The sequence below is a fragment of the Lutra lutra genome, chromosome 14 (genome assembly GCF_902655055.1).
Source record: "Lutra lutra chromosome 14, mLutLut1.2, whole genome shotgun sequence".
In the NCBI taxonomy this organism is placed as follows: domain Eukaryota; kingdom Metazoa; phylum Chordata; class Mammalia; order Carnivora; family Mustelidae; genus Lutra; species Lutra lutra.
In genome coordinates this window covers 5,809,624-5,831,609 of record NC_062291.1, presented here as the reverse complement: position 1 = coordinate 5,831,609, position 21,986 = coordinate 5,809,624, and the positions used below count along the sequence as shown (strand labels likewise).

The window sequence follows — 21,986 nt, the reverse complement described above, 5'->3', positions numbered from 1 at the left end:
TTCCTTTTTGGAGACAGAGGTAGGGCAAAAGTGTCCATCCGTCAGGAAGTGTAGAAGATTTGGCTGTCTCTGAGGGATTGCCTCGTTCTGTTAATTCTTCGGGAGCAGCAGAATGGCCATACTCTAATTCTTGTATTCTTTTTTCATTTATTAGCTGAAACTCGTCTGTACCCAAATATGATGTATTTAGATATCCCAGGATATGTTTCCTCTAGGAAAGACAGGATCAGTGTTTGCCTCTTTTCCTGTTATTTTTCAGTTTTCAAAATAATGAATTGGCTTCCTAGTGTCCTCCAGTTTCTTCTGAAGGTGATCAGTGGTTCTTCTGTTTTTCATTTTTTTTTAAAGGTTAAACGTATGTGTTTCAGTCCATTGTAGTTATTATTAGTGTTTGAATTATCCTGGTTTCAGGCAGGTGGAAGAGAAGATCTGAGAACATGACTTGCTGTTGGGCATCATTGTGGAATTGCCCAGGAATGGGCAGTTGGAATATATTTAGGAAAGACCTGGAAGTCACTGTGCTCAGTGATGAATGTGGACAAGACTCTGGAGGGAGGCCAAGAATGGAAATTTAGGAAACACCAATACTTGAAGTATATTGGTAGCAAAAAGAACCAGAGGAAGATCAGGAGAAAGAGGTTTGAGAAGCAAGGTTAGACCCAGAATCCGATGGTGCTGGGCTGGTGTTGCTCTGGGCCATCACTTAGCTCACTGGAGAGTCTTATCTGTGAAAATTCAGCAGCAGAGCCTCTATGAATTTGTCCACAATGATAAAGCTTGATCTCAGAGCCTGCTCTTGCCCCCTCCCCCGCAAGCTCTGTCTCAGTGGCTGTTGGCAGTGGTGTCCACTGTGGCCGAGAGCAGGTTGGGCGTGGGGGGCAGGAGCTGGGGGGGCATTTCTGGGTTTTCAGCAGCACGTCGGGGTCTGGCCAGTGCACAGTAGAGCGAAGGGGCAGCAGAAGTGCAAGGGAAGAGTGGGACTTCTTAAAAATTGATCTGATGGATATCTGAAAGGGACGTAGGACCTTCCTCCCGTAGGGGAAGATGGAGGTTGAAGACAGAAGGTTGAATCAGGGAGGTTGAAGGAAGATTGTTGAAGTAGGGAGGATCGTGTGGCCAGAGTAAGAGACTGGACAGGGTTAAAGCTGTGAGAGGAATAGTCAAGATTTCAGACTCTCCTTGTGGAAAGAGAAAGGGGACGAGACCCAGAATAGCAAAGTGATTGGCAGAGTAGCTTGTTCTTTCTTGAGTGTAGTTGACACACACGCTCCGTTGGCTTGAGGTGTCCAACACAGTGGTTTGACAGCTCACCATGGCGTAGCTGCCATCTGTCCCCTTACCTTGCTGTCCTAGTTCACTGACTGTGTTCCCCAGGGCTCTGCTTTTTAACCTGGGGCTTGCTCCTTTCCTAACCAGAGGCCTGCACCTCCCTCCCCTTCATCCCTTTCTCCCGTCCTCCCGCCCCTCCCCTCTGTATTGATGGTTCTGATTCTGCTTTGTTTGCCTGTTCATTTTTTTTTAGATTCCATTTATGAGTGGAATCTTATTCTTAACTTCCGTTCTCTGGACCAGCAGCTGCAGTGTCACCCAGGAATGTGTTGGAAATGCAGGTTCCTGGGCCCCCTCCCCAATTCTCCTGGATCAGAAACTCTGGGAGGGGGGGCAGCAGTCTGTTTTAATGAGCCCTCAAGGTGATTCTGAGCACTATGGAGTCGGAGACCCCTGGTCTAGTGGCGGTGAGGGCCAGCTAAAGCTAGAATGTGTGCTTTTAATGAAGTCCGTGGGGGCCCCGTGGTTTTTCTTCAGCGGTCTTGACAGCTTGAAAGGAGGATCCGATTCTTTAAGACCACTGGGTTGATTCAGAAGAAGGGAATTTGCAACTGGGTTGGAGGCTGCAGTGAAAAGGATGGAAAGTGCTCTAGACAAGACCGTGGAGAACATACTTGGGGCGCAGGTTGGGTCTGTGAGGTGGATTGACAGGTAGAGAGAAGAAAGATCTTTCTGAACAAGAGAGCACAGTGGGTAGAACAAGTAAGAGGACAGTGGATTTTGAGCTGCAGAGGGGTGAGGACAGTGACTCCGCTGAGGCCCCAAGGGCGGGGGACTGGGGTGCAGACAATTCCCATGCCTGCTGCCCTCGTGAGGATCCCGTTGGTGGCTGCATCGAGCCCAAGCAGGAGGGGACACCTGAAACACTTTTGTCAAAAGAAAATGTCCCCGAAGAAATAAACGGAAGAGAGGAGGTTGTGAGACTTGAATCACGGTGAGGCGTCATTAAAACTGACGTTAATTTAGCTGTTGTAAAATCTTACACACATGGAAGTGCCTAGAATGGGAGCCCAGAAGAAAGATCACAGAATTTCCCAGGTAATGAGGACTGTCCACATTAGGTGACAGCGGTTTTGGAGACGGTGGACAACCTACTCTTCTGCCTTTAGGAACTTTGAACATGATACGCCCTTTGGTGCTATCATAACTTAGCAGCTAAGCGCTAGCAGTTAGAGAACACATGTCAGCCTGGCAGTTGGCCGAGTTTAGACGGGACAGACCATCACCGGCGAGAGAGGGAGCTCTGCTGCTGGGGAGGGCTCTGTGCTGCCATTGTCTATGTCTGGTGAAGGTGCTGATCGCAGTGTTTCCCACGCTCCTGCCTGAGCGGCTTCACCTCGGACTGACATCACTGCCACCTTTTCTGGGACACATGGGCAGTGAGTGAGACATGCCCACGTTGGTGCCTTGCAAAAGCTGTCCCATTTCTCATCTCTTCTCGCCCTGGTGACCCCGTGTCTCCACCTGAAGTGGCCACCAAGATAGAGACCAACATTTTCAAATCTTTTTTGTACCGAATACAGTTTTATGTTTCCTGCTCTAATTTTAAAAGCAGATAGAGTAGATAAAAGCAACTGAATTCATTGTTTTGAAAGGACAGTCCATGCTTATAAGAACGTGTCTTTCTTATCCTGAGTTCTGCCTTTGGGAGGGTAATAAGCTCCTGTACTCGGCTTAAAGCTTTTAAATCTGCGGTTGTCGTTGGTTTTGCTTTCACGGATCACAGACCCCGTAGGTAATTCAGTGCCGCTTCTCTCCCCGCTCCAGGATGAGTCGGTGTCCAAGTCCAGGACGCGGTACTACGTGAACTCCCAGCAGCACCGGCTGAAGAACCGGGTGTGGCAGACGCTGCTGGTGCTTTTCCCCAGCTTTGATCAGGTACGACCCTGACTCTGCTGCTCCCTCCGAGCACCGTGCTTTCTACGGAAGAAACGAGCAGAAACTGGCACGTGCTGTCTTAAAACTGAGAAAGTAATCTGCTTAAAACGTATACCTTCGCTCTTAAAATTGAAGTTATTTAGGAGTGTTTTTTTAGTAGAAAGAATCCTAAGGCAATTAGGTGTTGCAGAAATAAATTGGAAACTGGTTTACAGGGCACCACTTAATATTTTTTTTCTTCTTTTGTTCTTTAACGTAAGTAACATTTTAGCTGTGGAATGTCTAGTGTGCCGTTCGGTTAAAATACCCACACATGAGCTGCTCATTTTGCACTGAGTTATTTCAGAGTGCTTTTGTTTGGATGAGGTTGTCATTTCCCGTAGCTGATTGTGCCCTCTTGACTTTGTGAGTACTGTGGGCGTATGAACCAGCTAAGCCAAGGCCGAGATCTTGATCTCTTAGAACTGGGTCTTTGCCCAGAGTTCCCTTTTCTCTTCCCTGAGGAGGCAAGGAACAGGGGAATGGACTGATTTCTCTAACCAGGTTTGCTTAATATTCCTGGTAAGAAAATAGATCGTTATGTGAATTTCACACAATTTTAAAAAGCATTTTTGATGACAAAAATTTCCCTCGTGGACTTCAGTTTCTTGCTGTCCTCCCCTCCTAAACTCTTTTAAATGTTTCAGAGAATTTTAAAAACATAGCAAACTCTTTTTTAATACAATTTACGAGGCCTTATATCTGTAAGAGAGAAACAATTCAATAACTGCAAGTGCAGAAGTATAACCAGATCAGTTGTTTCGGCAAACTTAAGAAGAAATGGCTGAACGCGCTCTTCCTGGGGAGGAGTGTTCGTGCGCGCGCGGTTGCTGATTTTCATCGGAGGCCTCGTCATGCTATCTGGTTTTTTAAATCCTGCACATGTCACCCTCGGATTCTGAAATGCATTTGAAAGCAATGCTTTAGGGACGTTTGGCTCGATTACTGACAGCACGTTTTGTCCTGGACTGGGGAGGCCCCGGGGAGAGGGTCGTGTCGGCGGGTGGGGGCCTGTGGCAGCGTCAGCTTGTCGGGAAGTTGAGCACCAGCTTGTCCGGCCAAGCCACCGGTGCTGAGAACCTTGTCATATCTGGTGTCTACATTTCCCCTCCATCATGGCCTTTCAAGGCAGGCACGAGTGGTGCTGTTTTGTCCACGGGCCCTGCAGTCAGGGAGCTGGGGCCCTGCCTGTGACCTAACACGGCCCGCGGGGCTGGAGTTGCAAACCGGGCCTCCCTGAGTCGGCGCCACCTCTGACCGTGCCGTCCCGGCCTGTAGGTGAGCTGCTCTGCTCCTTTTCTGCCAGTTAGAAATCGTTAGAAGATAGATTGTTCTTTAAAATAAAGAATATACATGATACTGTTTTTAGATCTTATGCAAGTAGATATATGTATGTATTTTTACATGCTACTTGGATATGTTCAGTTCCCCAGAACAGGAGCCTGGGGCGAGGGGAGGTGACGTGCGAGTCCCGGGTCTTGGAGGCTGTACGGATGGGCGACCACCCACTTCTCCCTGGCCTCGCTGGTCTCCTGCGGACTCACGCATCAGTCATTCTTTTTCCAGGTTTAAGCCCGTGACATTCTGGCAGATGCTTGTTAAAATCTGGATTCTGCCACCTACTAGGTTTTGAGGAAAATACTTAACTTTTCTGAATCTTTTCCCTGTAAAAATACAGAGAGTAATAACCCTCCTCATAGAATTAATGTCCAAGGAAAGTGTAAAGTACTCAGTACCTCATCATTGTATTTCCATAAACCGATTTTAGGGTTGTTTAGTGAGTTACAGATCTGATAATTACTTACATTAAACTTTAATCTGTCTTGGGGCACCTGGCTGGCTCAGTCAGTCGAGCAGGTGACTCTTGATCTCATGGTTGTGAGTTCAAGCCCCACGTTGGGCATAGAGCTTCCTTAAAAAAAAAAAAGCAAACAACAACAACAAAAAACTAAAACAAAAAGTTAAAAAAGAAAAACTTTTAAAAGTTATAACTAGGAACTATTTTCAAAAGTTGCTGCAAGACTAGATCTTTATTGTTCCCACCAGAAAAAAGAAGTCATTTTGTGATGTGCTAGAGGGGATGCTTTGGTGGGAATCCTGCTGTGATGGGTGAATGTATCAGATCAACAAGGTGGTCACCTTAGACTTACATAGTGTTGTATGACGATTTGTAGCTTGATAAAATAAAAGTTATTAACCTTAACCTACCAGTTTTTGAACTTTATTTTTCTCAGAATTTCTTGAATAGAATTATTGACAAGATTTTCCAGGCTGGTTTCATCAATAATCAAGCATCCATAAAATATTTCATAGAATGGATTATTATATTGATTCTTCATAAATTTCCTCAATTTCTGCTGAAGTTCTGGGATTGCTTTTCTTATGTAAGTAAAAGAGATTTTTTGTAATTTTTGGAATTAAAATATTTTGGTTATGCTGGGAGGTTTCATTTTAATAGTTGGTTTTTGATTGACAGTTGTCCTGTTCCCAAGTATTGACTTCCTAAGTTCTGTTCTGCAAGATCTGAGTTAATTTAAAAGGCAGAAATTCCTGGCATTCGTCTTGGGTTATCAGCCTCTATTCCAAGAAAATAAAGATGGAAAGGCTTATGTTAGGAAGTAAGAGGGGCACCTGGGTGGCTCGGTTGGTTACGTGTTTGACTCTTGATTCCAGCTCAGGTCATGAACACGATCTCAAGCTCCATGTCGGGCCCCACAGCCAGTGTGGCGCCTGCTTGGGATTCTCTCTCTCTCTCTCCCTGTGTGTGCTCGCTCGCTCTCCCTCTCAAATAAAATAAAAAGAAGAAACGAGTGCCTTCTCTATCCTTATTTACCAAGCAATGTCTTTGCTTGATTTTAGAAATAAGAATGATGACAAATTAAATACAATCTTTACATCTCAGAGAGCTTTTTAGTAGGGAAGTTTCAGACAAGCCCAGGAGAGAGACTCGAAGGGAGCTTGGATCACCAGCTAAGAACCCGTCTCACTTCATCTGTACCCTCATCCGCACCCCTAATTGCCCTCTGCCCAACTTTTCCTATATCCTGAAAATCGTTTTTAAGGAACAGATAAGCAATAGGGTTTGCAGTTGCAGCTTCCTGGCAAACGGTGAAGTGTTTGTAAACACATGTTCTGTGTACTTGCCTTGAATGTCTTCTGTTGGTTCCCAAACACACCCTTCCCTTTCCTCACATCAACGACCTCGCCTTCTGCTCCTATGACAATGGAGACCCTTCCTTCCTCCAAGTATCTCCTCTTGAATGTCTTCCTTCCTGTTTCATCAGAAGAAGTTGATGTCTTTGTCCCATCTGTCCTTGTGTCCTTACTTGTATTTTCTTTTTTTTTCTTTTTTAAAGATTTTTATTTATTTATTTATTTGACAGAGATCACAAGTAGGCAGAGAGGCAGAGAGAGAGAGGGGAGGAAGCAGGCTCCCTGCTGAGCAGAGAGCCCTATGTGGGGCTCGATCCCAGGACCCTGAGATCATGACCCGAGCCGAAGGCAGAGGCTTTAACCCACTGAGCCACCCAGGCGCCCCGATACTTGTATTTTCTTTTGGGGACTTTACTCTCCGTTCTTTACTCTTCTGTTGACTTTTCCTCCGTCCAGCCGTGTCTCAGCGCCGCCACAGTGTTTGTGGTGGTTTGCTGACTGGATTCCGGAGACCCTGCGTCCTTGACCAGTGGGAGGTTCAGGGCAGCCCTGAGTCAGGCAAGTCTGTTGGTGCCAGTTTTCCAACAGCATGTGCTCCCCATGTGGCTCTCTGTCACATTTTGGTAGTTCTCAAAATATTTCAAACACTTTCATTATTTGTTATGGTGGTCTGTGACCAGTGATTACAATTTGTCAAAAGCTCAGATGATGGTTAGCTTTTCTCATTGCATTCGAGGCATAATTCTGTTGAACACTTAATGGTCTCCTCCAGTCTAGTAAATGTCACTTTCATGTCCATCATAAAGTCGAGAGTCCTTTGACTCACTTTTAATACTCGCCGTTGGGATGGTCCAGAACCAAGCCCACCGTATTTCTGAGGTGTGTCGATATTAAACTTCGCGAGGAGTGGTCTTTGCCTTCCTCTCTTGCTTTACTTAACCCACCGTGGTCGCTGGTGAGGATGTCATCGCAGCAACGCACAGCCTTTTTCTTGGTCTTCCCCTTCTTGACGTTTCACGCTGGCAGCTGATGTGCACGCTGCCATGCCCTTCATGGCCCCCTCCCCGTCAGGTCGATGATGCCCCTGTCCCTCTCACGGGTTCCCTTTCCTTTTCCCAACCCTCATGCTGGGTTTGATCCTAAGACTCATTCTACACTTGTAGTGAGCACAGCACAGCATATAAACTTGTTGTGGTGCCACAAACTAGCATCCCTAAAACTAGTGCAACGTTGTGTGTCGGCTGTACTCAAGTAGAAAAATTCTAATGAAAAAGAGATCTATCCAAGACTGCCTCTGTCTGTATTGTAGTAGACTCACATCTCTATGGTATGAAACCAAGAAGAATCACCCGTTAGCCCCAGTGCTTCTCATCCTGCAGTCCCCTTGTTTCGGGGACCCTGTCGGGCTGCCTGCTCCCCTGGCCACCAACCCGGCTTTCGCACGCAACCACTGCAAATCCCCACACGCAGCCGAATTGATGAGGGCAGCTTCCCCTGACACTGGTCTCCTTTCCATCGTCCTTTCTCCCAGTTTCCACGCTTGACACCTGGCTGTCCCATAAAGCTGCAGCTCCAGCAGCCTCGTGGTAATCCTGAACACCAGATCAGCCTGTTTTTTGTTTTGTTTTGTTTTATAATTTACTTATGAAGACACTGAGGTTCAGAGACAGGTTCAGAGTGATTCGTCACAGCGGTAAGAAATGACATTTGTGTCATTCCCACAGCTGTGTTCCTTTTCACTATTCCAAGATTCCTTATCAGATACCCCCTACCCCCTTAATTCCATATATGTCCATGGAATTAAGAAAAATACTCCTGTTGTTTTTCCTTGAATTGCTCCTGTCTGTTCCTTCACTAATGTCATCTGTTTTTTCCGCTCTCCAGTGGGAGGTACCGCCCCAGAATGTCTCAGCAACGGCAGGTTGACTCTGGTGTCCTTCTGAGATGTCCTGACTCTCCTGTATCCCCCAGTAATGCCCCTACTCTGTGAAGCTTTTCTACTTAGCTCAGTCTCTCTCTCCTAAAGAGCTTTCAGACCTTGTATATTGTCTTCAGATCCTTTCTGTGGACACTTCTCCAGGGTATTCCTTGTAAACAAATGAAACAGCTTCTGAATGAATCAGAAAGGAATCCTTAAAGCAAGCAGTGCAGGAGCAGGGAATGGGGAGGCATGCAGAATGCCCAGATTCAGGGCAGAATCAGGCTTGGGAAATAAAGGAGGTTCAGCGGCTCCCAGAGCTGCAGCTACAGCCCCACTGTGGAGCTGTCCCGGTGGGGATGCTGCTTTACCCCACGGGGGAGAGGGGTGCCATCACCATCCGCGTCCACCTGCCGCCTCGGGGGGCTTTTCCCCTCACAGTTTGTGGTTCAGGGTAGATGCCTCCATATCCAAGCGTCGGTGCCTTCCCTTCAGCTGCGCAGAGGCTGGGAACAGGAATGTACCTGGTATCTGCAGCTTCCCACAGACCTCTAAATGGGGGGGGATTCTCTGAACTTGAAAGGGGTTCAGGATGGATACCCCCAAAATGGCAAACACTACACCCTTTTCTTCCTTTATCAGAAGTAGATGACCTCGACTTCTATTTTTTTAAGAAAACAAAAGTCCTCACGTAGGAACACCTCTACCTTCTCCATAGTGGTTACACGTGTCTGCCCGTGTCCGTATCCGTCCAAGACTTCCTCCCTCCTTGTACCATAGAGACCTGGGTCCTGTGTCGAAGAGTGCTGTCCTGCCTTCCTCCGACTCCTCTGCCTCGGCCTTCCCGGACCCTGTGCTTTCAGTGTCCCCTGTGCCCCGTCTCTCCTCAGCCTGTGGCTTCCACGTGCCCACGTCTCCTCCGCTGCTGCTGGACATGTGCCCCGCGACTTCCCGCCCCGCCCCTGTGCCTCGCACGTCATGGTCATGGTCAGACCTCCTGCCAGAGGCTTTCCGTGTCCTCCCACCCACCCTGCCATCCGCACTGTCCTTCGCGGAGGACACGCTCCCGGCTCCGTTGTCAGCCTGCTTCTCTCCGCCCGCCCACACTCTCGATGACCTGCTTGATCTTGGTTCAGCGACGCGCTCTCGGGGTCCTCTTGTCCCTCTGTCCCCTCTTCTCCGTGTCCTTTCCAGCCTTTTCGCAGCTAGTGAATGTCCGTGCTTCTCCCAGCGAGGCCTCCTCTGTCCTTGTCACAATCACCAGGACTCCCGTCCTCCCTGAAGCAGTCGCTCCCCGACTTCTGCTTCCGTTCCAGACGTCCTCCCTGCGGGCGAGGTCGGGAGCTGGCAAACTGCAGTGAAGCCGGGCCTCGTGGTTTGGGTGCAGCGGAGCCTGGCCGGCTCGCTTGCCTGGGGTCTGGCCCGGTGTGTGCCGAGCGGCCGAGTTCAGCGGCTGCAACGGAGCCTGTGCAGCCGGTAGAGCCACGTTTATATCTACTGTTCGGTCCTTTCCTGAAGCCGGCTGGCCTGCGGCACACCTCCTCCTGGAATGGCTGTGGAGCACCCAGAACTCCAGGGGCCTTCTCGTCTCCCCAGACGTGGTGCCCCACCATCTCCCTCACAGTGGCACAACCCGGACACCCTGCGGCTTTTTGGCCTCATGTGACCCCCGCGTCCGAGGGTTTCTCCCGTGCTCTCTCCGGACTCTGCCTCCCCCTGCGGCCTTCTCCCTCGGGCCCCCTGCCTCCACTCCTGCTTCCATCTCAGTCCGTTCCCCGCACAGAAGCCAGAGCAGGGTTTTCAGAGTGAACATCTAATCAGATTATCCGCTTGCTTCCAACATCGTTCTGGAATAAAGACCCAGGGTTTTCAGAATGGCCTGCCGGTCTCGGGTGATGATACGCCGTCCTCCCTTGCCAGCCCCTCTGTGTGCCACCTTCCCTGTCTGCACGTCTGCTTTCTGTTGCTCAAACAGTCCAGAACCCGTGAGTGTAGAAAGTGGTGTTCTAATGTTTTTCATGATTCTGGGTTGCGTGGGCCCTGCTGGGCGGTTCCGCACCGCGTAGAGCCTGCTGGGGCTACGGTTTCTGCGTTGGTCACCCCAGTGGCAGTGGGGGAGGAGCTGTGGTGGCTGGGCTCTCTCCGTGCATGCCCGGCGGGTCGGCTGACCTCTGTGGTGCCTCAGGATACTCAGCATGAGCATCTCAGGACGACACGCCATGGTGTGCACGTGCTTCCCCCGCCTCTGGCTGTGTCCTGCGTGCTGATGTCTCATGGGCCAAAGCAGATGGTGTGACCCAGCTTCCCAAGGTGGGAAGGGCCTGCGTTAGGGCACGAGAATGGGGAAGCCGGGGTCCCTGGAGGCACAGAGGCCACAGCGGCAGTCTGACCTTTCCTGAGCCTTCACATTCCTCACATGTCCTCTGGCTCGGGCCATTTGCACATGCTGTACCCTGTACCTAAAATGGCCTTTGTCTTCTTCATCTACAGAATTGTCTCTCTCCCTTTAGATCTCAGTCCACACATCCTTTGTGTCAATTCTTAAAGGAAGGGTGGTTTGGATCCCCTTATTAGAGGTTTTTGTAGTATGTGAATAGTGCTTGGTGTAATCGGAAATTTAACTTATTTTGGATTTGGTTCTTGCAACCCACTAGAGGAAGCTCCTTGGAGGCAGGAACCTTATTTAATTTTGTTTTCCACGATTTCTGACATAGTACTTGGCACGTGGAAGACATTCAGTAGCTGAATAAATCAGCTATAAATAAATCACTATCATTCTGGATGATAGTGTCTGTAGTCTTTCCTTTCTGGTCTTTCTGGGGCTCATCAGTTTATTGTCACTAGAATGATGTGTTCTTCCAAATCCCTGTAATTGGGAAGGTCTCTGAATCCCAGCTGAACACCTACACAGCTTTACGTCCTTGGCTCTAAAGTTGTCTGCAAGGTCCCATCTAACTTCAGAGCCTGTCTCTTCCCTCCCATCCCCTCTCTTTGTGCATCTTACTCCCTTTTCGCCTGTTCTCTTTCCTTCCTGCTCTCCTGGGCCGCCCGTGCCTCCTCAGAGGTGAGCAAACCCTTGGCTGTACCACTTACTCCATAGTTAAATTAATCCTGCCTGTGGTGTCTGCTGACAGGGGTGTTGGTGTTTGGCCACTGGAATTACTTCCCTCCTGTGTCTGTGATCCCGGGTCCCCACCCAGGCCGGGGCTGCATCACAGCCCGCCTCACGTGGGCCTCTGTCCTGGGCCTCACAGAGGCATAGGAAGCCTTGAGTGACTGTTTGATTTATCTGATTTTTTTTTTTCAGGGTGAAGAAAACCTTAAAACAAGCATTTGTACATTTTTATCCGTTTTGTCACATTTGGACATCATCACTCAAAACATTCCAGAAAAGGTGAGTTTAAATGAGAAGAGTTTAAACCTACAAAATAGAATTATATATGTTTGTACTAATGTTTTTTAAACGTTGAGTATTTCTTGCGATTTTTACCACTTCTCCTCTTCCCTCCCACTACTCACTGTGCACACGCACTTAGACACAATCCACAGGCCAGCCTTAACCCACGTGAACACCCCCGCCCCCACACCAAGGGACATGTGCCTCAGCATATCCTGCATCTGTGGACGGACCGGTGGGCAACTTCTAGTGGTAGATTCTTAACTCTACACAAGTAGTTACATAAGATGGTCTAAGTGAGACCTCCTGTGTCGCGTTTAACTGCTCCTTGACTGACGTAGTTATTGAACACAGGCTCGCGCAAAGATGCGGACAGCCTGAGTATTAAGAGTTGAGGGGTAATTGGAGGCTGATGTGCTGTGGGCCGCAGTTCTGCCTTCTTTCTCTGGCTTTGAGCGGTCTCCATAGTGGTTTACCCCGCAGGCAAGTAGAGAGCGTAGCTAATCCTGGTTAATCGCTTTGGCGAAGCTGTTAAGAATTCAGGAAAACCTGCCCATGAGGTTTAGAGCAAGCTTCTTCCTTACTGAGTGTACAGAGGAGAGAGTGCTGAGCTGTGAACTCTGGGAGAGACCCGGATATACGGGATAAGAAGTGTTGTTTGGTGTTGAAAGTAAAAGAAAAATACGGGGGAAGAGAGGTTTCCTAGAGTATGTCCAAGTGTTCTTGTCTTTAAATGGTGGTAATAGTCAAATTTAGTTGTTAACCTATTTCAGGAATTCTAAGACCAAGATCTTTTTCCCCCACCATAATTTAGCTCCTAAAGTCCTGAGATCTTGAAGTCACGGGGCGCCTTACAGCGTCTGTCTGCCAGATGGCAGTGTGAGAGTTCCCATTCCCTGAAGGCGTGAGTTCACAGCTTCTGCTGAAATCAGGCAAACTCTAGCCTCAGGTAACGTCACGTGTTACCTTCCTGTCTTAAATACGTGCAGGAAAGAGATCTGCTTGCCATCTGCTGAGAGAGGCAAGGAGATAAGGAACTGTCCTCTGTCAGGGTGGCTGAAATAGCTCACAACCATTCAGACAAGTTCTGAAAATGAACTTATCTTAGAAGATGCTTCTACTAGATCCAGAATAAGTAACAGGTTATTTATTTATCAGATGGGGAGAGAGCACGGGTGTTCTGGGGGTATAAGGGAGGGACAGAATCCCAAGGAGGCTCCACACTCAGTGCAGAGCCTGACATGGGGCTGATCCCACACAACCCTGAGATCATGACCTTAGCCAAAATCAAGAGTTGGACGCTTAACTGACTGAGCCACCCAGGTGCCCCAATAACAGGTTATTTTCCCCATTCAGCCCTGTTTATACTCACTGTATATTATACATTTTAGATTTATTTATTTTCAAAGCATCCAAAAGAAGGAATGCTGATTAGTGGAATAGAATGATATCAGTTTCAATATCTTCTGAAAAAAAGAAATCTAAATGGAGAGATCTAAGACCAGACCAGACTAGTATACTTCGTTCGTCTGTCCAAGTCCTTCACAGTGTCTGCTGCAAAGTCTGTTGTTACCTGACAAATATGTTTTTGTTTTAAGACTTGATGAAACAGTGACTCAAGACTTTCCATTTCCCTCAAAGTATGGACAATTTGCACTTGTACGGGTCCGTGCTAGGTGGTCCAAGAGGATTCACAACCACCGCCAAACAGCACCGAGGGCAGAACAGTAAATGTCTATGGAGATTGAAAGCAGAGGGAAGACACCGTTCTCTAGTGTCCTCATGGTTGTGTATTGTCCTGTCATCTTGTTCTGTGTGTCTAGAGCTCGTTAGCAGATAGGAGATGGCATCATGGGTTCAGCCCCGAACAGTGTGTCTCCCAGTCCTGGCCACAGCTTATGAGCGCAGGCAGCACCAGCATATCTGACTGTAGGATTCATAAAACAATCGTATTTCCTGTTGAGAATTACACTGGATTTATTATTTTTTTTTTTTTTTGTACTTACAAGTAATCTGTACCTAGCTCCCAGATACTGCTTTCTAATACCGTTCTCTCATAAAAGGAACCAGGGCTTCTTGGAAAAAAAACAGCTGATTCTAGAAATAGGGCAGAAACTACGCAAGGTAAATAGAAAAGAAGGGCCTGGGCGGGGCAGGGTTGGGGGGGGGGGTCGTGGGGCAGATCTGCCAAGGGGCACAGGAGCACCCGAGAGTCCCCCTCGTGGCTAAAGCTGAGACAAGCAACACAATACAGTAACACTGGGTTACAATGCAATGAAATAAATATTCATGAGTTTAGACGGATCTTAATTCACTTAGATGTGAATGATTAAATAAACCAATGGGAAAGTCAACAAACCTGTGCATAATTCCAAATAATTTATGTGGTCACTCTGGCCTCAAGGAGGGGACACATAACCACACAGTCCTAAAATGTGAGCTGCCCTAGTGATGTCCTTCCTCGGAGCAGAGTAAGGAAGGGGAGCCCCAGACAGCGCTTAGTCATGCCATAGTCCGTGCCCTTGGTAGGACGTGATGGAAATGGCCTCGTGGTTTCCCTCCCCGACACCGTAACCCCAGTCTAGGCGTGAGAAAAACATCACTCAGATCCCAGCCGACCTGACCACTGTTCCTCAGAACTGACAAGGTCATTGAAAACAAGCCGAGTCTGAGAAACTGTCACAGCCAGGAGGAGAGTGAGGGGACGCGAGAACTAGAGGTAACGTGTCCTGGATGGATTAAGAACAGGACAAGGACATTCGTAAAGACTAAGGAAGTCTGAGCAAAGCATGGAGTGAGGATTAAGGTTATCCGAGAGCATCAATAAATTTGAAAGGGGAGGTAGGCGTTTGGATTTTATTCCTCCGGTTTTCCTCTGCTGTAAACTGGACGTGGTACTACCTGCCTCACAGGATCATTGTAAGGACTGAATAACACAGAGGTTACACTCTCGCTGCTCAGAAGCGTCCTTCTTCCTTCTCTGTGCCTGTCCCATTCAGGGACCGAGCCCCCTGTGTCACTCACTCGAGCTGGTGTTAGTGCTTCCTCTACGGAGCACTGCCCTGGACCACGGAGATCAGGGAAGCAGGATGCAGCTCGGTCTGGGGGCGTGCAGTGGGGGAAGTGCAGCGGGCTGCGGGGCACCCGCGAGATCTCAAACCTTGGCCCAGAGGGAGGACTTTGGGTTCAGCACGGAGGCCTCAGGCAGGGGAGCAGGGCATGGTGGGAGTGGGGAGACGCTGGAGACGGACAGGAGCTGCAGGGTGGGCAGGGCCCAGCGCACAAGGGCTTTTATAAAGCAGGTTTAGCCCAGTCTGTGAGTCGGGGGTCCTAGCTCTAGGGGACCTGGGATCCCATCTAAGCGCCGTCTCCTGCTTGCTGTGTAACTTGGACAAGTAGCTCGACAATGGGGAGGACACACAGCAAAGCTCCGTGTGAGGAATTTGGACTTTATCCAGAGGGCACGGGGGAGGTGCTGCAGAGGGTGACGTGGTCCGATTTGTGTACTGTGAGTGTGCTGTGTAGGATCAGTCATGGGGGCGACACTGGAAGCCGCTGGGGAGCTCTCGCGGTGATCTCCGTGCTGTCCCATGAGCCGCGCTGGGGTGTGGCGTGAAGGCAGCGGAGGGACGGATGTGACAGCTGTGTGCTAGCAAGGAACACCAGGGCTCGGTGGATGGCAGTGGTGGCAAGAAGGCGGGAAGCAGGGAAGTGACCTGGGCCTCCAGGGTCGGTGGCGCCTCTCACTGGGCAGGAGGCAGCCGGAGGAACAGACCGAGGGCGTGGTGACGAGTGGATGGGTCGTGGGTTTGTCACTCATGGGGAGCCCCAGGGCTCTGGGAGGCAGCAGGTGCACGTAGGGCTCTGAGGCTCAGGAAGAGGGCCAGATAGGAAACACGACTTGAACGTGGTCATCGGTTTAGGGGCAGGCGTGGAGGGTCAGTGCTGCTGCTGTTAGCGTAGCTCGGGGTGCGTGGAGGAACTGCCGATGAACTGGGGTGCTCTGTTCCTCTCCTGAAGGTGCAGGGTTCACCACACCTTCTTGCTGCCGAGCTTGGAGCACAGAAGCCTATTTTGGAAACACCGTGTCGCCAGGGGCTCAGGGTGTCTGCACTCGCTCTGGACCTAGAAGCAGAAGCAGGCCTCTGCTGACAAGCCGGGTCGTTTGTTTCCTCTGGGACGGGGTGGGCTAGGGCCCAGGGTCCTGGTTCCGGGAGCGCATCTCATCGCTCTGCTTGTGCGAGCCACGGGAGGCCTGCATGGAGGAGGCTCCATATGCCGTCAGGGAGGAGAGTGGTGGGTGCGGGCTCCCCGATGTAGCTCTCAGCCGTGAGCCGAGAGCCCGTCTCTTCGCGCTTCCAGTGACTCTGTGATAAAGACCATTTCTGTCGCATTCCCGCCGGATTCCATGCCCATAGCTCACCTCTGATGGCTTCACAGCACTGCCAGTTGTATAAAAAGTGGCTGCGGGGAGAGGAGTGTGGGAAGGAGGCGGGGGGGCGTTGGTTATGAAAGGACAACAGGAGGGTCCTCGGGTGTGGGAACTGTCCAGTTTCGTGATGGCGATTCTGGCTCTGTGAGCCCACACATGTGATAGAATGGTCTAGAACTCAGTACAGATACACCTCGTGCTCAACTGGGGTCAAGGAATGCTGGGGAAACCCCAGTTACACCCATAGGTTGTGTCCGTGACCGTGCCCTGGTTGGGATGCCCTGCTGTGATTTGCCCCATGCTAGCTGGAGGGGACCTCGGTGTGACCTCCTGCAGCTGCGCACGTCTGCAGCTAACGCGGCCGCACCTCGGCTGAGAGACGAGAAGTAGCTGCGCCGTGGCTCGCCCGCTCTGGAGCCCTGACTGGACGGAAGCCGTGGAAGCCCGTGCAGGGAGTGCGGCCGGACAGAAGAGGGAGCCAGACAGAGAGCCCAGAGCAGCGCAGGCATCTACGGCCCAGGAGAAAGGGAGATTGAGAAGGAAGGCAGGAGGGCGAGGGGGACCACCTGAAGAACAGGGTGTCCTGAAGGTCGTGGGAAGAACTGTTTTCAAGGAGAGAAAGGCCAGGAGACTGCAGAGGTCAGGAAAGGGGCTTTATCCATAGTTTCCAGCAGTGGGGAGCCTGCGACTGGGACGAGCTCCATGAGGAGCACAGGAGGGAAACAGATGGGATAGGAGACGGACTGAGGTTGGGGCTTGGGGTCAGAAGTTGGAATACCTGGGGGCGCCTCAGTGACTCAGTCGTTTTACTTTGGCTCAGGTCACGATCTCGGGGTCGTGAGATCAAGCTGTGTGTCAGGCTCCTCACTCAGCGGGGAGCCTGCTTGGGATTCTTCCTCTGCCCCTTCCCGTCCCTCTCCAAAACAAATGATAACTTTATTTTTTTATTTTTTTTTAAAGATTTTATTTATTTATTTGACAGCAAGAGAGGGAACACAAGCAGGGGGAGTGGGTGAGGGAGAAGCAGGGAACCCCGCTGAGCAGGGAACCCAATGCAGAGCTCAATCCCAGGACTTTGAGATCATGCCCTTAGCTGAAGGCAGGTGACCGAGCCACCCAGGCATCCCTAAAATAAGTAGATAACTTTTTTAAAAAGTTGGAATACCTGCTTCAAAGGTTTTAGAAAGAACAGTTACGGGTTCTGTGATAAGGGCTGCGCTCTGGTGGACCTACGCGGCCGTCTCTCTGATGGCAGGGAAACGATGACCTGAATCATGCTGGGGATCGGAACCGGCGCAGACCCTCTCCTGGCTTCACAGGTGGGAGAGAATGGTTAGGGGTTGGAGACCATCCTGGGAGGGCTCCAAGGCCTCCGTGGAAAGGTTTAGAAGGGCAGGGAGAGCCTCGTGAGCCACTCAGAAGAGAGGGAAGCACTTGTCCTTAGGGGGTGCAGGTGGTTGAGCACAGGCCCCGCTGGAGGGGTGTCTGAGCAGTCGTCCCTCCTCCTCCCTCCAGTATAGTCCTACACCTTCCGTGTGTCCAGGCTGGTGGTTCTGGTCCTAAGAATTCTGCAGTGAGCAAAACCATCACCACCATCATTCTGGTGTGGGGAGAGATGACAAGTAGACATTACACTGTTAGGTGGTGATGCAGGTTTTTCTTTTAAGATTTTTATTTATTAGAGAGCTCAAGCAGTGGGAGAAGTGGACAGAGGGAAAAGCAGGCTCCCCACTGAGCAGGGAGCCCAATGTGACTTGATCCCAGGACCCCAGAATCATGACCTGAGCCGAAGGCAGATGCTTCGCCGAGTGAGCCAGGCATCCGAGGTGGTGACACAGGGTTTGTAGAAACGCAGAACAAGGGGTTAGAAACGGGGTATCTGGGGCAGAGTGGCTATATCAGGAGGTAGGTTCGGGGCAGACCTTCCCCAAGAGGTGACCCTGAACACATACCTGAAAGCAGTGAGTGAGCGACCACACGTGGGTCCAGGGCACTTTCCAGGCCAAGGGACAGCAGGTGCGGGCCACAGGTGAGTGGTCTCGTCATGTGGAAGTCAGCAACTGGCACGGAGTAAGGGCAGGGGGAGGGTCGGGAGCGAGTACCCTCCCCTCCCTCCTGGGGGTTATAGGAAAAATCGGGAGTTCGGTTTCGAACCGGTCATGTTTGGGATGGCCGTCCTTTTACTGACACTGTCTGGTTTGCCTCATCTTCACCCAGTCCTTGTGGAGCTGTGCATATTAGACAACCTACACAGCACTTGTGGTCCGTGTCTAACACTGTCGGTAGGATGTATGTTTAGCTGCTCTCACATGTGCCTCGTAAAATTGTAAAGGACTATAAAATATTAGTAATAATTAATATTCTCTTTGTCTCCTCTTTTTAAATCTCCTTCTCATGGTGTTTCAGGTGTCCTGGATAACCTGTCTTGGTTTTCAACTTTTAAAATACAAGTAAATACTTACTCGCGTGTCACTCAGAAGTTGCCACTTTCCTTCGCCACCTGACATTTCTGTCTTCCTTCTGGCCAAATAAATCTGTTTCCTGATTTTCTCAGATCCGCATCTGGTATGCCCCTCAGCCTTCCTTGCTTCCTTTTTGAAAATTGTTCTTCCTCCGTAGCCTTTTTGCTGGGCCCCATCTGCCTAGTTCCTGCCTCTGGCCGAGCTCCACATGCTCCAGTATTGGTTCAAGTTGCTCCTTACGAGGGCATGGTCGTGCGTTTGTGACAGTTACGCGTGTGTCTCCCCCTGGTGTCCTTGTGATGCTGACAGTGCAGCGACCTTGGATGAATGTTGACCATATTTTGAGTAAAGGACTAAATAGGATCCTACATGTCTGTATTTTTGTCCTCAAAGAGGCTTGGGGAGATTGAAATGCTCCGTTAACCGTGCAGGGTGTTGGTCAAGTCTTCCGTGAGCTCGGTGGTTTTTAGTCAGTGGAAACCGTAGCACTGTCCGCAAGGTGTAGCCCCACAGACGTTTGCAGACGGGCCATTTGGCACGAGCATCAAGGGAGCTCCTGACGTTTTATTAAAAGTTTCCATCCATCTGGTTTGCACATTAATCCGTGTCGCTTCCTCTGCCTTTCACTGTCTGTGGACCTGTGTGGTTCTGGAAGTCAGGGACCGTTGCTGCCTGAAATCTGAAGGCTGTGAAGATGGGACGGTCTATGAATTCACAGGGAAGGACTACAGGGAAGTTTAAACTTTTATCATTTTCCTCCCCATTTTTAAATTTTCCTGCCACTCCTCAGCGCTCGGCGGGGCCAAGAGCATCATGAGGGAAACAGTTGTTCACAAAGACCTGGAGGAAAACAGGCTTGTTGGAGGGCCCTGCTTTAGAAGCAGCTGGACGTGCACCAGAAGTGGGGGCTCGGAGAACACTCGTGACGTGTACACCCCGGGGGTCTGTTCGCACAGACGTGGAGGGGCTCAGTCCTTTAGCCCAGGTGCTGCTGTGAAGGGAACGTGGACAGCAGCCACCTCAGAAATGGAAGTTAAGGAGCTGGGAGCATCTTTCTTCCTCGAGGAAATTGCTCATGCCAGCGCACCTGTGTCTGAGAAGGAAGGAGGAGCCCTGCTCCTGCAGAGTCCGTGAGAGCAGCTGGGCTCCTGTCCACTCAATGGGATGGTCCACGCGCCCATATGAAGACTTTTCCCTCTTTCCTTCCAGAAACCAGTCCTGAAGAAAGCCCTTGTCATCGTGCTGCAGTGGAGTTTCAGTCACAACTTCAGCATCCGACTATACGCCTTGGCTGCCCTGAAGAAGGTCTGGAGCATGTGTAAGGCGCTGTGCGTGGAAGAACTTGAGTCATTGACGTCTGTCATTGAATCCAGTCTCAACCAAGTGGAAAACATGCCCGGAACAGGGTAAGCAAAGCTCACATGCTTCCCCTTCCTTCCAGCAGCACACAGAGGGGATGGATAGGGGCCTCGGCCTCGTTAGCTTCCCATTATTCCGTCGTGCTCGGACGGCAGAGCTCGGACAAGACCCCATGGGAGCAGGGCGCGCTTCGCTGTGTGGTTTCCCGACGGCTCTAACTGTGGTCAGCTCCCTCACGACCTTCTTTGCGTTCTTATCCTTGGTCCTTCATTTTGTAAATAATCTTGTACACACCTTCAGATAGCTGTCTTCGGTATGGCTGTTACCGTCCTCTCTTGTCAAAGAGGTGCTGAGAAGCAGAAGGGTCTGACTGTGAAGACATGCTCTCAGCCCCACGGCTGGGCTAATTAAGGACGGACGCTTTTTTCTTTTCCTTTTCTTAGAGATTGTCTTTATTTCCCAGAGCGGGCCCCGCACAGATGCTTGCTGTTGAGCAGGTAGGCTGCTGTGCTGTGGACAGAGCAGGGGAGGCTGCTGGGCTCCCTGCGCTCTCCGGGCCCTGCTCCTGCCACACTAGGGCAGGCAGCGTCTCCTAGTGTCTGCAGGTATCTGAGCTGATTTCCCTGGCTCTCAGGGAGTTGCTCTTGTTTTACTTTTTTATTATTAGCATTGATGACCACTATCCAAGAATGCCCAGATTTTTATAATTTTCAGAGACCCAGGCACTGCCCATCAATATAAGAGGTTTCTTTCAGACCCTCAAAGCACTCACTAATTTTTATAAACGGACAGATAAAAGGTGAGAAGCAGTGTATGAAGCGTACGAAATAGTGTTTGGGAAACCAGTAACCTAGAGGGTCTCTGCCTGACCATCAAGGTAACAAGTGGCGTAAATGAGACTGTGCGAATCCTTACAAAGCTTTGTGTGGGGTCGGGACGGAGGATTCCGCGGCCACAACTACTACCTTCTAGCCCTTCTGCCTGCTTCTACTTTGAACACATCAGTTGAAAAGAGGCATTTAGGTGACTGGGTAAAAGAGGTTTTGGTGGTTCAGGAGGAAGAGCCTCAATTCAGCAAATATAGATACTAAAATATAACTACATGGGCTACAACAGAGAAAAATCAGAGAGGAGAGTTAGGTGGGGACATCGGACAGATTACAGGGGAGGGACACAAGTGCAAAGGAAGGGGCTGGACGCCTCTGATACGTTGTGCACGGTTGGGTGTTTAGAAAGCCGACTCAAGTTCTGGTCCCAGCTAATAATCATTAAAATTAGTCGCTCACCACAGCAGTACCTAGAATCCCCACCCTTCCAGGTATGTTCCGGCTGCTAGAGTTCCTGATCTTGTCGGGCAACCCTGAACGACCTGTTGCTCCTCGGTGGGCAGGTGTGTACACACTGCAGCCCCTCAGTGGGAGGACGTGTGGGGGAATTGAATCAATTTGACACGCGAAGAGGCATTGTCAGTTTATGGTTTGCTCTGTGCAGAAACCATGATTTGTTTGGTATTGTGGTGTTTTGGTTGGTGGTTGAGCCTTTTCAAAGTTCCTTGGCCGCTGTGTTTTGACTTCTGAAAACAGTTGGTTCGGCTCCTTTTTTATTAAGCAGTAAAACACCCTTTTACGCAATACCATTACTTTTAAAATCCTAGTACCGGGTAGGAGACATACCCAGTAAAAAAAAAAAAAAAAAAAAAAAGGACCCCGGGCATTAGAACATCCCTGCTCTTCAAACACACGGCAGAATCGTTCTGTGCAGGCCGAGTCCTGGGGCCTCAGCGGCAGGTCCCAGCGGATGCCCTGGCCTCGTGTGGCTCCCGATCGCTTGAACAGGACAGCACGTAAAGAGTCACACAGTAAAGTAACTTAGATCGTGGCAGGTACTCCGGTGGGAAAGTAAAGATTGTGATGAGAAAGTGCACACTCTTCTAAGTAACAGAACCTGTGAGTACCCTGTAAAGGACAGTGGGAAAGAGGCAGACGAGGCGTGGGGACGGTGATCTCTGGGCAGCGCCGA

General features: G+C 50.1%; 1 protein-coding gene across 5 annotated transcripts in view; it reads left to right on the top strand.

The window, feature by feature from the left end:
* Window positions 1-21,986, top strand: part of TARBP1 (TAR (HIV-1) RNA binding protein 1) — a 92,915-nt gene that overhangs the window by 60,141 nt on the left and 10,788 nt on the right. For all 5 annotated transcript variants that reach the window (XM_047701327.1, XM_047701325.1, XM_047701326.1 and 2 more), the window contains 4 exons: window positions 3,097-3,207; window positions 5,481-5,630; window positions 11,625-11,711; window positions 19,818-20,014. In XM_047701327.1, the coding sequence (XP_047557283.1) occupies window positions 3,097-3,207; window positions 5,481-5,630; window positions 11,625-11,711; window positions 19,818-20,014 (545 nt within the window). The remainder of the gene's footprint in view (window positions 1-3,096; window positions 3,208-5,480; window positions 5,631-11,624; window positions 11,712-19,817; window positions 20,015-21,986) is intronic.